The following is a 16,000-nucleotide window of genomic DNA, read 5'->3' as shown; positions in this document are numbered from 1 at the left end:
CGTCGCACCGGAGAACGCATTGTGATTGACAGGAAATGGGTGTTACTGGGCGGATGTACGGCGTTTTAGGGGCGTGTGGCTGAAAACGCTACCGTTTCCGGAAAAAACGCAGGCGTGTCTGGAGAAACGGTGGGAGTGCTTGGGCGAACGCTGGGTGTGTTTATGACGTCAGCCGGGACCGAAAAGCACTGAATTGATCGCACAGGCAGAGTAAGTCTGGAGTTACTCAGAAACTGCTAACTCGGTTTTGATCGCAATATTGCGAATACATCGGTCGCACATTTAAGAAGTTTAGATTCACTCCCAGTAGGCGGCGGCTTAGCGTGTGTAACTCTGCTATAATCGCCTTGCGAGCGAACAACTCGGAATGAGGGCCCATGTGCTATAATGTGAATTTCGGCTCCTACCGTGTGCTACAAGGTAAAAGGGGCACCAGTACTAGATAGTATAAGGGGTTCTACAACACTGGACACGCCACCTATTGGGTGACCACGCCCCCTTTTCTGGAGCGTGCGCGCCTTTGGCGCGCACATACTTGCATCCTTAACTGTTGCATACCCCCACTTCAAAATTTCCACTTCAAACACTATATATATATATATATATATATATATAAAAATAGCAGTGCCTCCCCAGCCAATGACCTCACCGCACGTCACTGGTATATGTGTGTGTGTGTGTGTGTGTGTGTGTGTGTGTGTGTGTGAGTGTGTGTAAACACACACAGCTTACAGAATTATATAGACATCACTCTCACCCGTTCTATAGGGACCGGAGCCATCAGTGAATTGGCATGGCTTCAGCAACGCTGTGTGACAATGGACAGTGGGTCAGGGCCAGACATACGTGAGTCAGCCAACTGTAGCATGCACATTCAGCATTTACCAGTGGGTCCCATCTCACAGTTCAGCAGTAATGGTGGGTGGATCGTTGCTTGCTGCAGTGCAGGTTACCAGATGGGAGCCGTCCTGTTCCCTATTGCAGGTGTTAGCAGGGCTCCTGGGACAAAGCGGATTAACTCTGCAGCAGCAGCGGGTGCGCCGCAGAGCTCCATTGGAAGAGAGGCAGTCACACTTGGATCCTGCTGTAAACCACACATGTGCTGCTGTACAATACATGCCAGTGCCCCTTCAGGGCTTGGAGTACAGAGGAAGGTGTCTCCATTGCCTTTGGGAGTTCTGCCCCTGAGTAGAGATATGACTCATTGGGTGGTATTCAAATGCTATATGATGCCCAATCTCCTTTCTAAAGTGAACCCATTATCGCGTACATCGAGCCCATAGTAATCAGGTTTAGCTGCGTAAAGGGTTGTGCGCCCTCGTTAACCCAGGGGTAGTAAGCTGAAATTATTATACCACGCCCATCAGCAGAAACAGAACGGGTGTAGAAGGGGGTGAAAAGAATTCAATACCGCCCATTGTTTGAGCCGGTTCTGCAAATTCTGAGCCTGCTGCTGAATACCCTAACTGATCCTGTGGAATCCTGACATTTAGCTTGGTCCTGATTTTGAGAGATATCACAAAAGTCTAATACATAGCTTATGGTACCAAAAGCCTTTATGTACACAGAGAAGGAGGGAGAAATGTAATATGCTATTATATTTGCCCATAGAGTGTGCCACCCCTGATGAAGCCATGCCGATGAAACGCATAGAGTAGCCTCCCATTTGATATTACTAGAGCTCTGTTGGTGCTATTGGATTGCTTTTCATGTGGTGGATGAGTCCATGGAAGACTTGATTGTACCAGTTTCTGGCCTTTAAAAATCTATTTCAGATAAGCTCAATTGTATTTGAATTGTGAGCAGCTTTTTTCCAAAATGAATATGTAATAAAATATTACAAACAGTATCACACTATAGTAGCACTGTGTAGCCTCTGATTAGTTTGTAGGTCCAGATATTCTTTTAACCATGAGAGAAAGTGTGGATCTGTATTCCTGACATGTTGATGTTTGTGCATTAGATAGACTATGCACATCTGATTTTACAGTATCACTCTTGGTTAATATTTGTACACAAATCCGTTGGTTTGCGTACAAATACGATCTTTGGGGGTCTGCACAGACCCATTATGTGCATGTGCAGAACGGGTCTACCAATGTCGCTCGCAGGCCCCCTCAGCCGCAGTATGATTTACATGCTGTGGTATTTGGGGGCTGGAGTGGGGCCGACACCCAGCAACGTTCTTCAAAATGGAGGTGTGTTGCTCCCGTTTTGCAGGTGTGATGGGTCCATGGTCTACGTCGTCAGGCACTAACTTCCTGGACCCTGATGTCTGGATCCTACGGCCAGCCTGAGTAAGCTTCAGCTCATGCAGGCTGGTTGGTGTCTGTAACCAGAGCCGACCCTAGGCATAGGCAAACTAGGCAAAAGCCTAGGGCATTTGGAATGCCATGGGGCACAAGCAGATTCTGCTGATTAAAATGATATGCAGCATGCCTATATTCTGTGTGTGACTGTGGCTGTATCTGCATATGAAATGCTGGGGAAAGGGGTGCAGGGTCAGAGGCGGAACTAGCAGGGGTGAAAGGGGGCACCAGCCATAATCTTGCTTAGGGTATCATATTGATTAGGGCCGGCTCTGGGCTCCGCAACCTGAGGGCACAGTTCTTTTATCATGGAAGGTGGAAGAAGGTATGTGAATGGGATTTACCCATAGCCCAGCCTGGATGTCTGACACCAGTGAATAGTGTGGGTTTGGATATATTATTAGGGGGCTTTGAGGTTAGCGGTTAGTTACTCTGCGTGACAATGTGGGCTTTGCTGCAGCTGCCTAACACAGGAAGCGTCAGTTCTACACCTCTCTATTATTACCCTGCTTCACCACACTTTCCTATAATAAATGAGATACACTAGATGCCCTAGTGTACCCTAACGTTGCTGGAAGCTTGGACTGCTCACATGTATCACAGATTAGCCAGAGAGATACATAATACCCTTCCTACTCCCCACACAGGTCACCTAGACAGTGCCAGTGTCTATACTTTATACTTCCTGAAGTGTAATCTGGTGACTGGTGTTCCGTGTCTCTGAACTATTATACAGCAATGTCTATGGGAATTATGCTCACTGCTGTGGATGATTCCTGCTGCTGTGTCTGTGTGCGGCTACAGTGCATGGGAGTGTTTACAGACCTCAGCAATCCTCCACCAATAATCTGCCTATTGCTCCTTGTACACTCCCCTGACTCTGTGTGGGTGTGATCAGTGCTGTGTGGGTGTGGTCAGTGCCATGTGGTTGTGGTCAGTGCTGTGTGGTTGTGGTCAGTGGCGTGTGGGTGTGGTCAGTGCCATGTGGATGTGGTCAGTGCCTTGTAGGTGTGCTCAGTGCCATGTGGGTGTGGTCAGTGCCATGTAGGTGTGGTCAGTGCTGTGTGGGTGTGGTCAGTGCTGTGTGGGTGTGGTCAGTGTTGTGTAGGTGTGGTCAGTGCTGTGTGGGTGTGTACACCCCTACACTATCAGACGCACTGTCTCACAAAATACATAAAAAAAGAAAAATTGCAGAATTTTGTGAGAAAACTAGAAATACAATTGTAAAACTTTATGGCCGACCGTGTGGACAGCTAGGTGGCTTGTTTTCATCATACTGTCATGATGATGGGCCTAATTTTATGTGGAGGCCTGGAGCTGTAGCTCCATTCTCTCCATTGTTTGTCTTGCCCTGGGCACTGTCCTGGCTTTTGGTGGCTATTAGGGCTCTTGCTTTCAAACATCAGCAGATATGGTGTCCAGCCTGATGAGTGGCAGGCGATGGTGATTGACAGCTGGCTGGGAAGAGGCCCGTTCTGTCTGCAGGTGCTGGTGGAGAGGGGTACAGTAAGAAGGGTGGACAGCTATAGTGACTGACATCTGGCTGTGTAGTGGGGCCGGACTGTGGGGGAGATGTACTAAGCCTTTGGGAGTGATAAATTGGAGAGAGATAAAGTGCCAGCCAATCAGCTTTTAACTGACATGTTACCGGCTGTGTTGGAAAAATGACAGTTAGGAGCTGACTGGTTGGTAGTTTCTCTCCACCTTATCACTCTGCAATGCTTAGTACATCTGTCCCTTTCTGCGGTAAGCAGCGGTAGGTGTGAGTTGCGGGTGCGTGTCAGTTTGGATTGGCAGGCAATATGGGCTGTCCGTTAGGCGAGCAGCGGGAAGAGCTCAGGTATCAGCGGCTGTCACGGCTGCTCCGCTCTCTGGGTAACCAGAGATCCTGCACTCACAGACACAGCTTCTTTTCTCCCTGGATCTGAACCCCTATAGTTAGTGTTAGGGACTTACCCAATGAGAGGCTACCTTGATGCGGTGGGTAAGCTCATAGCCCTGGCTAGGAATATGCTAAGTGCCTCTGGTTATTACAGGTTGAGCTAGTATGAGACAGTGCACCTGCTACTTTTTCCCTCTGTACGCTGTATTAAGTCTCAAGCATAGTAGCACCTCATTACCTAATTAAGGTGTGCAAATTAGGGCCCCCTTCCCTTTTCCCCTCAGATACTCAGATTCTCCCGGCCAATGTACCCAGTTCTCAGCACCGCTCTCTGGAAACTTCAACGCCTGTCACCAAGAAACTTCAAGACTTGTGCACGTCACCCTTGCCATCCGCCCTGCATGCATTAACAGGGAATCAACATAAGCACGAGGGCCACTGGAAAGTTCTCCATCCCCCAATATTCAGGAGACCATTAGTGTCCACTCAATATTTCCCAGTCAGTCCTTTAGTCCATAGTCACTTTTCCCTACTATATAAATACTTTTAACTATTAATTACTAAATTGTAATGATTAATAATAATTTCATGTTTTATTTTTCAAATCTATATAATCCTAAACAATTTATTACAAAACAGCAAAAATATTTGCTATGAAACATAAAAGGGTCACAGTTATAACAGACTCTCCTGCCCTGGTGGTGCTGCTGCACAGTGCCTAGAAGCATGATATCATAGTAACTAAGCTTCATGGGTCCTAGAACTACTCTCAGCTACTGTGGCGTAGTGTCTGCGTCAGTGTCTGGGAAGCTGTCATTGTGGGTTCGAATCCCACCCCGACTACTTCACCCGGAATGCTACCCGGGGGTGTGATAAGACCTGGCACGCCTACCCGGGAGTGTGATAAGACCTGGCACGCCTACCCGGGAGTGTGGTAAGCATTAGCATGCCTCAGACCGGGAAGAGTGGAAAGTCCTAGCACACCTCTGACAGGGTGGCCCCCGAGTTGAGTTCCAGTGCGTGGATCTTGAACTTGGATCCCAGATACATTTTTTTTCCTGACATAAAAAAACCTGGACCTTGGAGGGCAGAGCTTATACAATAGGGGCATCAGTTGGATTTTGACAAAATATTAAAACATGAAATGCTAATAACTACAAATATTTTTATTGCCCCTCCATAAGTTATGACCCTTTGTGGAGTGATGAAGTGAATTCGCCCACTCACCTATCTGCACTAATTAGGAGTATTGCTCTTTTCCAGGTTATAGAAATTGTTTATCATGGACTTTTGTTTGTTAAATTAATGTTAAATTAGTCCACTTGATAGTCAATTGACTGTAAGACCATTCAGGTCTAAAGCAATAAATATATTCATTAAAATAAATTTGAGAAAAGGAAACTTTAATTTTAAAACCCTAGTGGGGTTCGTACCTGTGACCAAAGGTGAAGTATTACAGCGCATTAACCCACATAACACTTAGTAGTGCCCCATAACATTATGGGGCGCTGCTAAAATCTGTAGACCAGTAAAACTATATAAAACCCTAGGATCACTTTTCGACTGCCAAAAGGGCAGCAGCTGGCATACTGATTTATTCATAGGCTCTGCCAGAGCCGGCCCTAAGCATAGGCAAACTAGGCAAATGCCTAGGGCATTTGGAATGCAATGGGGCACAAGCAGATTCTGCTGATTAAAATGATATGCGGCATGCCTATATTCTGTGTGTGACTGTGGCTGTATCTGCATATGAACTGATGGGAAAAGGGGTGCAGGGTCAGAGGCAGAACTAGCAGCGGTGCTAGGGGGCACCAGCCAAAATCTTGCCTAGGGCATCATATTGATTAGGGCCGGCTCTGCCTGTAACCAGCGCAAAACGCGCTTGATGGATGCAGTTGTGTTCTGAGACTGCAATTCCCTACAAACGGAATCAGGCCTTATGTGTTTGTGGATAAGTGTATATGGACACATCTATATAGAGACAGGGGACCAATAGTTGTGGAAGAATGATAACGAAAAGGCTGTTCCTTAGAAAGAAAGATAATTAGAACATATTTAGGTAGATAAGGAAGGAGCATCAGTTGATAGCATCGTAATTCCATTTCTCATTTCCAGTGCCAGAAATATACTTCTCAGAATGAAGTGTAAATTTCCTACAGTAACAAAACAAACTCATCTTGACAGCTGTAATTAATGAGGAAATAATCACTGAGGAGTCAGTCACTTTACATAGACCAAGAAACGCTCATAATAGTGACCCTTGTAATACTATTAATTACCTGGCTTGCGCTCATCCGTGGTCTGCCAGATGTTTTTCTTATTTGTGTGATGCTTTCATTTTAACCCATATATTCTATTCATTTTTGTATATGACCATACTGTAAGTACAGGGATAAAGATGTCTGAGGGGCCAGAGCAAGTACCTTTGGGGCCCCTTCCTCTTCATTACTTGTGCTGCCCTTGCTGGCACTTGCATTGCATCAGTTGTCCTATTCAGAGCACGCATGTACTATTAGGGTAAATCATTGCACTGGATGCCTGCAGTTAATGTTGAGTGGCATTGTCAGTAGGCATGCACAGTTATCTGTGAGCAGGTCGCACCACGCTGCCATACAAAGAGTGTCGCATGTGTAACTATTACAGGTGTTGCATGGTAACTATTACCTACATGCTGCATCCTGCTTCTCCCATGCACCTGGTGTTGGAGAGTTGACCAATGGTTTGGTCTTCCCTCCTGGTCTTCTGGCATATGTGGGGCCCATAATGACCACTTGCTCCTCCTGCATCTGCCCCAACTGCACATGCCATAGACAGACAGACATTGGTGTAATTAATTACACAGAGATAGATAGATAGATAGATAGATAGATAGATAGATAGATAGATAGATAGATAGATAGATAGATAGACAGACAGATAGATAGATAGGATGACACCAATATGATGAGTAATAATGTCTCTCTTTGACATGCGCAGTTGGAGCAGACGCAAGCAGACGCAGGAAGAGGTGGCTATTATGGTTATTTTAAACTCGGATTCACCTATCTGTTATTTAATTCACTTGGTCTCTGCCACTTGTACAGAACACAGGGTTTTTTTTATTGGTTCCTATGGTCAGTTTTCCTTTGTTGCAGAGTATGCTTCTCTGTTGAAGCATCAAATACAGGAAAGATTGTTGGATTAAATTAATTGTGAACAGAACAACCCAATAATACAACATGGAGGATTAACAAACAAGATTATTAGAAATGTGTACCTACAACAAAGTGAGACTATACAGTGTTAGCTTTAAAATACAGCGCCACCTACTGTCCCTCCAGTGTAAATTTTCAATTGTACTAAGTCTGCACCTATTGCTAAACTCCAGCTATTTCCCCCATTTACACTAACATATAGAGTATTAATAAAGGCAATTTAGTTGGAACAACATTAAAAGCAATACCAGTGTCATGGTATTTTGAGGCACATGTTATTTTGTAAATTGAGAGATGCTCTGACCATTCAAATTGTATTTATTTATTTATTTATTACCAGTTATTTATATAGCGCACATACATTCCGCAGCACTTTACAGAGAATATTTGGCCATTTACATCAGCCCTTGCCCCAGTGGAGCTTACAATCTATATTCCCTACCACTTGTATATGCAGAAACTTACACATTTGGGTTAATTTTAGTTGGGAGCCAATTAACCTACCAGCAGGGGCGGATCCAGAAGAAAATGAAAGGGGGGGGGGGCATCATGATAGGGGAATGGTAATAGTTATATTTACATGCACCTAAGGCACGCTTGCTCCCATATAAGAGGAGTGGTATCACAGGGGGCGTGGCCTCACAGAATATGCCATCAGGTAATGATTGGCTGTAGAAGCGCATCCTGGTTTATTGCCAATGTTTCACCCTGATGAAAAGGCTGATTGGGCCTTGAAATGTTGGTCACATGTTCCATTAGTTATGGGAGCCTGGAAGGCACCCCAGCACAATATAATTATTAAAGTTTTTAGTTGGTGGTGGCAGGAGCAGCATATCTTGCTTTGGGCACTGCACTGAGACTCCAGGACACAAACTGCCCATCTTTGATTAGCAGAAGCGGCCAACTGGATCTCCAACAAGCAGCATAAGACATCTGCAGGACAGCCCTGTCACAATCACACGGGCCGCCTTCTCAAAGCTGAGCTGAGTTTGACTGCACCTAGCATGGTGGTAAAGGAAGTGGAGGAGGAAGCTCTGGGAAACTGTGCGGTGCAGTGAGGGCTAATGAAGTCTTCTGCGCCGTCATAAGTAACAGTCTTACTTGATGCTGGCATTTGAACCCCGCGCCTGGGCTGGACTCTGGCTGGCTGGCAGTGGGAGAGGTAGGTTGCAGTGTGAACAGGGGGAGGCTGGAGCTGCAGCTCCAGCCTCCCCATTGGTTACCACACGGACTTGCTGTTAGAGCCGCTGCAGGTCCTAGTGCCTGCCGGCTCTTTTATCAAATCTGACTGACAGAAATAGCAGTAGTGCTGCTGCTGTTCTCCTTTTGAAAAAATAAATAAGTCAGAGATGACAGGGGGGGGGGCATGGGCCCAAGTGCCCTCCCCCTGGATCTGCCTATGCCTACCAGTATATTTTAGGATTGTGGGAAGAAACCGGAGTACCCATGCAAGTATGGGGAGAATATACAAACTCCGTAAAGTTGGGGCCATGGTGGGAATTGAACCCATGACCTCAGTGCTGTGAGGCAAGAATGCTAACCATTACACCATCCGTATCTGAAATTGCAATACAAGTGTATGATAAGTCAGAATGTGAATGAGCCATAAATCTCATTCATATGTACAATCACTGGCAATGAGTACTGCCTTAAACCTACATGTTTTCAAGCAACAATTAAGAATATTTATAACAAAAATTTAATTAAGCAAATCTACTTTCAAGAGCATTACGTGTTAGAGTCCTATGAACCTTTGTATATTATTTATATTTGCCATTAACGTACTACTGTATTTCCTTTTTTTTCCAGTGTTGCAGATGAGGGGCCAGTATTTAAAGCACCCAGACTAAATGGATCACAGGAAGATGCATTCACAAACATAGATGACAGAGTTTCAAGTTCAAGGTGTGCAGTTACGTGCAAAGGCGAAGCCATCACCAGCAGCAGCGGTGGCACCGCCGAGAACAAACAAGACGTTTTATTAAGCAGGGAGGTGCTGAATGACAGCAGCTGCTGTTTTGTTGAAAATCAGACTCAACTACACGTACCATTCTCAAACAGCAGCAGTGTCACCAACAGGGCAAGCGTCTCGTTCTGCTTTTCCAAGAAAGCTTTACTAAAGCTGGATTCTTCAGCATCCGTTTTCAATGAGAGCGTGGAAGAAGTAAATGAATGCAGCCAATTACTTCACCACAAAGCCAAGCAAGTGTCTGTAAGCTTTAGACACCATGCACACATAAATGACAGTGTAACGGAAAACACTGCGCTGTCTCAACAAGATGAAACAGACGTGTCGCTGCCAGACAATATGCCTGCAAATGTAGAGAAGTTTAAAGATGACAGAAGCAGTCAGGATAACACAAAGGAACATAGCAAAATTGCCCAATCAAACATAACAGCTGAAATGCAATCTCCAGACACCCGTTGCGTAGATCAACTGAGTCCAAAAGAAGTAAATGTTTCTTTAGAGACTGAGTTTTCGCCTGAGACTCCAGTGGAGGTCCATTGCCAAGCTCAGAGCAATATACAAGAGACTTGTTCCAACAAGCACACAGTTGCAGATGCAATATTAATCGAGCATTTAAACCACTTACTCTCACAAAAACATGGTAAAGAGAAGTTAAGTGTAAACTCAGAGGAAGGACATTCAGAAGGATGTAATGATCAAGTTCAAAACCCCAGTGACTGCCCAGAAAATTTGGTAGGTGAATCCGAAAATACAGCTGCTCCATCCAAAACACTATCTTTTCTTAGCGTTTTAAGCAAAGATGGCAATACTATCCTTCAGTGGCCCACAGAACTCCTTTTGTTTACTAAAACTCAACCCTCGATATCCTACACCTGCAATCCATTGTATTTTGATTTTAAATGTTCTAAAAAAGGCAAAATTGGAAAGTCAAGCGAAACAGACACAAAGAATTGCGAGAGCAGTGAACCGCCTAAAAACAGACATGAGGATAAAGCCTCAGGTATCAAGATGGATAGAGAAGCGGAGAATGAAACAGAGAGTCAATCTTTAGAGCCAAAGAAAGACAGAATGCACCTAGAGGGAACGGCAGAAAGAGAAATGGAATCTTATGACAATTACAGAGTAGCTACAGAATACACACACAAAAGCAAGTTCAATCATTTCCATGATGACAGACCTCAGGTTACCACCCATTGCAGTCATTCTCGGAACTGCATTGTCAGGTCAAGTCACCATTCGAGAAAACGCAAAAGGTCTTATCATGACCATTCCAAGAGAAGCAAAACGCCTGATCATAGCCGGATTAAGGAAATGGCAAATTCCAAAGAGGAGTTGAAAAGAAGGAGGTTTTTACAAGAGGATCAGATGGTTTTTAAGGACAGGGGGTACAGCTCAAACAAGTCTAAAGAAAGTAAAGACCATAGTCGCTTTGAAAATAGTTTCTCTTGGGATAACGGTGATGGTAGTAAAGACTCAGAGAGTGATACAAACTCTGACATTTCCCAGAAAACATTATTTTCACAGACATCCTCTTGTAGTTATTCAGTGAGTAGTAGTTCAACTTGCAGGCATGAAGACTTACTTAGCAAAACAACTACTCATGATGACTCTCCGAAAGGAGACTGCCACATACCAGCAAAGCACAACAGCGATATGTCTTCTGATAATGACTGCATTTCGGAAGCTGATAAACAGTCAAAATGTAAATGCAGAAATCAAAAGCACAAAACTTTTAGTAAGACCTCAAAACATGAGTATTTAGAACATCTTTTGTGTTGCAAACATGCCATGAACAAACATTGGTTTCGGAAGGAAAAAGATGACTTGGGTGCAGATTCTGTTGTTGAACGATTGCTTTCCATGCAAGAAAACAGCATTGAAAGCTCTGCAACTGTGAAATCAGGAATCAACAAAACTAGTGCTTCCCCTGAAGAAGTAAGTCACAATTCTGGATCTCCCAGAAGTCCGCATACAACAGAATGTTTTATGAACAGTACTGCAAAGGAGTCATCACATGCATTTCATCATCAAGACCTGGTGTCTTCGGAAGACATAGAACAGCAAATTATAGCAAATGACAAAAAGTCCCTGATTACAGAATTGATGTTAGAGAGTCAACAGGCCACAGAGCCAATAGAAGACATTCACGATACTAAGGAGTATGGTAATATGAAACTTAATAAGCTATCTCAGAATTATTTTGCTATAAAACTTCCTCCCGATGATCATGAAAAAGCAGGTCTGCCATTGCATGATAATGTAAAAGCTAGAGGAAATGTAGACCTTTATCATACGGACCACATGCTAAAAGATAGGATCAGCAGTTGCAAATTCAACGTTTCAGAAGTCTCTAAAGTCAATGTTACCACAACTGCTGATAACTGTCCTTTTAAAGATATCATTCACATAGATAGAGAATGTAGAACTGAATTTCCAGTTGTGGAACCACCAAGACAATTCCTTGGTGAAGTGCAACCTTTTATGCAAAGCCCCGGCCCAAGTCACCTTAACTTCCCATGTGCGATGTCCCATCTAAGACATTTAGGTGAAACCAACACACCAGAGACCAAAGAAGAACAAATAAGACTGGGACGGCCTGATGTAAATATGAACTTAAACCATGTGGAAGGAAATATAAAATACTTTTATGACAGTACTATGCAGGATTTTAGAAAAACAGATGATAGTCGAAGGTTCCATCATAAGTCAACTTCTCCTCCTCTAGCACAACAACCTATTACATTCTCACCAGAAGAAGTAGACAAGTATAAGCTATTGCAAATTCAGGCACAGCAGCATATGCAGAAGCAGCTGATGACAAAGCATTTTAAAGCGTTACCCACCAATGGATCATCTGTCTTCTCAAGTGCACAAACTATTCAGCCCGTTTCAGTCCAACACCATCCGTCTATCACCACCATCCATCATGCTCTCATGCAGCGATATGCTGTGACAGCTTCCATGCATTCCCATGTCAATCACTTTCCATTGCCCCATCTAAATCCATTCCCCCAGTCACAATTTTCTCCTATTACCCTTTCTTCATCATTAACACCAACGCTCTTTCCAACGCCTGCACCGCTCATAGGTCATCCTTTGGCACATCCACTGCATTTAGTTTCAGCAACATCCATTCACCCTGCCCACCTGACTATTCAAGCACTCCCACATGCAACCCTTATCCCAACACTCTTCACTCCGCACCCCAACACAGGAATGCACCCTACAATACAATTGCATCCTCTAATTCACCCACTGTTCCAAGGGCAAGATTTTCATCACCATTCTGGGCCTAGTCACCCTCATTAATATTTGCTAGATTTAAATTTACTCGCATAATAGAGTACATATTGAAGATTAGATTATGTTACATTGTTAGGTTTTCTTTTCTTTCACTACTTTTTGATTTATCTTTTTTTTTAGTAGAAATGTTTTAGTTTAATCCATGGTAATCTACTTTTAAGATTTTAAGAATTTATGTTTATTGTAGTTCTTGATTGTCCATTTGATATGGTATATGATGTGAATTTATTATAATGAAAATGCTATTATTTTTAATAAAATAAAGAATAATTGATCTGACTACAAAATGGCACAGAAAAGTATTTCTCAAGTGTTTCTGTGGTTTGCCCAAAACAAAAACAATATTATTTTAATTTATTTGTTTGTCATTTGATTGTGTCACTTAGAAACATTTTTAATTTTGCATATGTTGTTAATTTAACATCTATATATTTGGATGTGATGTATCTATCTATCATAGATAGATAGATAGATAGATAGATAGATAGATACACACAAAAGAAAAACAAATGAAGCAGGCGCTCAAATGGGACTTGATAAGAACTTATTTTAAATAAAGTGAAGGCTCATCAGCGATGTTTCGGGGAATCCAACTCCTCTCTCTTCCTTTTCTCTTATCTATCTATCTATCTATCTATCTATCTATCTATTTTAATATATATATATATATATATATATATATATATTTATTTTTTTACTGATAGTTAAACTACAACGTTTCAGTTTCTCTCTATTGAGACTTTCCTCAGGGACCACATATATAAAATATTTATATATATATGTACGAGCGTTTAAATACACTGCATACTCTCCCACGTGTCAAACAATCAGGAACCAGATCTGAAGTCATCACGACACTTCCCCTCTGATGACACAGACCCAACCTTGGGCCGACATCCTGTAGCCATAGTAACTGAACCATCCACCATAGTGTTCTTCTTTTTAGCATATAGCATATTTTTCTATATATTTTGTTATATATGTATTCTGTTACATATACATATGTGACACTGTTCATCTTACCCATGAGCGGGTTGCAGACACGCTAATTGCTAGAAAATAAATTGCTTTTGACGCGATTACACTGTAAGATGTGCAAGGGCACATCTGTTTAAGAGGTTATCCTCTTGATGAAGTCTGACTAAATAGATAAAATGTGTTGGGTTTACCTACCTACAGTAACTAATGGATCTCCTATATGGGCAGAGAATCAAATCTTAATTACTGTTTTTTACATGTGTGCTAGCTACGATTTTCCTATTGGATATTTTATATATTTTTTCCCCTTTGTATTACAAACTTTTTATGGTATGCAGGACCTTTGTTACCTATATCTACATATGAGTAGTCTATTGGGACACAAGAGTGGTTGGTCCTGAAAAGGGATTTGTGATTTACCTTCCCTGTTAATAAATTTGAACTTACTGCACTGGTTAAACAGGATGCACTCTGTTTTTTGGTACTGTTTCTATTTCATTTTATACCATATGTTTTAAATCCTAAATAAAGCTGGAGGATGGTTGAGAACTAATATTCAAAGATAAACATGTTTAAATTATAATCTGGTTTTTATGACACAGTATTATCATTATTATTATCATCATTTATTTATATGGCGCTAGAAGGGTTCCGCAGTGTCTAACAAAGTACATAAACAGTGACTTACAGTACAAGACAATGTAGGACAATTACAGGGTATATTAACATGGCTGCATTTAGGGGACAGGACACTGATCATCAGGGTGGCAGAAACCAGGGGTTAGGTGCCAATGTAGTTAGTATGGAGTAGGAGATAGTCTAAAAGGGCATACACACGTGCCGATTCGGGCTCAGTGCGATGTGTTCTAGCCCGATCCTAACTAGACCTCAATGAGAGCCTTGCGATCTAGCCAGATCTTGAATGCATGCAGTCAAGATCTGAGCCAGCGATAGAAACACGCGGGGCCGCGCATCGCTATTGCTATGGGGCATACACACAGAGCGATCAGTGCTTAATTTCTAAGCGATCTAGCGTGCTCGCTTAGAAAATAGGCTAATATTGCTCCGTGCGTATACCCCCTAAGAGAAGGAAAAGCACATGAGGGGAGAGGGCCCTGCTCGTGAGAGCTTACATTTTAAAGGGAAGAATGTAGAAGGCTCTTTCACAAACACACACCCACACACACATTCTATTTAGGTTCATCTAGTCTAAACAGCAATTATTTTCAGATTATTTCTCTATCAGTCCATACATACAGTCTATGTGACTCTAATTGCTTTAGACATACAGTATTGTAACTCTGTTTATGATCATGATTCATAGTTGAACGTAAACCCAACCGTTTGTGTACAACTATGTACAGTATTCTGGTATCTAGAGTGCACATGTGCAGAACAGATCCTATGTTATCACACACAGGGCCTGATTCAGACCCGATTGCTGCTGTGCGTTTTTGCACAGAGGGCGGTTATCAATTGACTGCGCATGTGTATGCACCGCAATGCACATGCGCGTCGCCAAACAGGCATCGGCAAAAAGCGACAAGCGGGTGCGAAAATTTCAATCGCACAGCCATTCACAAGCTGATTGACAGGTAGCGGACGTTTGTGGGCGGTAACTGGCTGTTTTCTGAGAGTGTCAGAGAAAACGCAGGTGTTCCCTAGCGTTTTCAGGGAGGGTGTGTGACGTCAGCTTTGGCCCCGATCAGCCTCTTCTCTTCGCACTATAGGAGTAAGTCTTGGGATACGCACACCTTACACACAGTGGAAAAACATTTAATGGTGAGTGTGATGCCAACGGATTTGCAGCTGTCCGCTGATTGAGGGACATTTTTAGCACGGCTTACACATGCGATCGCACACTTGCATGGTCGAATTTACACTCCCCTTGGGCGGCGCGACTATCCGCTCGCAGGACAGCAAAATTAGCAGCACAGCGATCAGGTCTGAATTAGGCCCACAGTGCCTCCAAATGGAACGGGGGCTGTAATGGGGACTGCTTTCCCATTTTTGCGAGTCGCCCCCATTCTGTAGGCATGCTGAGGTCAGGGTCTGTGTCTTCCACAGAGGAGTTCCGTCGCCCGTTCTAAGCTTCCACTTACTCAGATGGACAATGACTGCGATCATCGTGACCGACAGTCAGAATGATGAGCCAATGCAGTGTCCTCAGACGCAGCACTCGTATCTCTGATGCTGGCAGGAGGCATCTTTTTTTATTCAGAAGCCTCCTGTGGGATTAGCATATTTTTTTATTGCTGCTGCGTCCGAAGGCTGGAGTGGCTTTCACTGCGAGCACTGCATTGTATAGCATTACAGCCGTAGGTGTTGTCGTTGTTATAGCAACTGCAGGCTTCTTTTTTATTGG

At 43.3% G+C, this 16,000-nt stretch overlaps 1 protein-coding gene across 2 annotated transcripts in view; it reads left to right on the top strand.

Annotated features, from left to right (window-relative positions):
• ZNF804B (zinc finger protein 804B) overlaps window positions 1-12,891 on the top strand; it is a 498,712-nt gene extending 485,821 nt beyond the window's left edge. Inside the window, exons 1-2 of one of the 2 annotated variants that reach the window (XM_063921474.1) lie at window positions 3,982-4,065; window positions 9,195-12,891. In XM_063921474.1, the coding sequence (XP_063777544.1) occupies window positions 4,028-4,065; window positions 9,195-12,663 (3,507 nt within the window). In that variant the 5' untranslated portion in view covers window positions 3,982-4,027 and the 3' untranslated portion in view covers window positions 12,664-12,891. Of the gene's footprint in view, window positions 1-3,981; window positions 4,066-9,194 lie in introns of those variants that run through there. The other variant, XM_063921473.1, reaches the window with a different exon arrangement.
• Window positions 12,892-16,000: the final 3,109 nt, after the last annotated feature.

The sequence above is a fragment of the Pseudophryne corroboree genome, chromosome 5 (assembly GCF_028390025.1).
Source record: "Pseudophryne corroboree isolate aPseCor3 chromosome 5, aPseCor3.hap2, whole genome shotgun sequence".
Classification (NCBI taxonomy): Eukaryota; Metazoa; Chordata; class Amphibia; order Anura; family Myobatrachidae; genus Pseudophryne; species Pseudophryne corroboree.
This window is presented reverse-complemented; position numbering and strand designations above follow the sequence as displayed.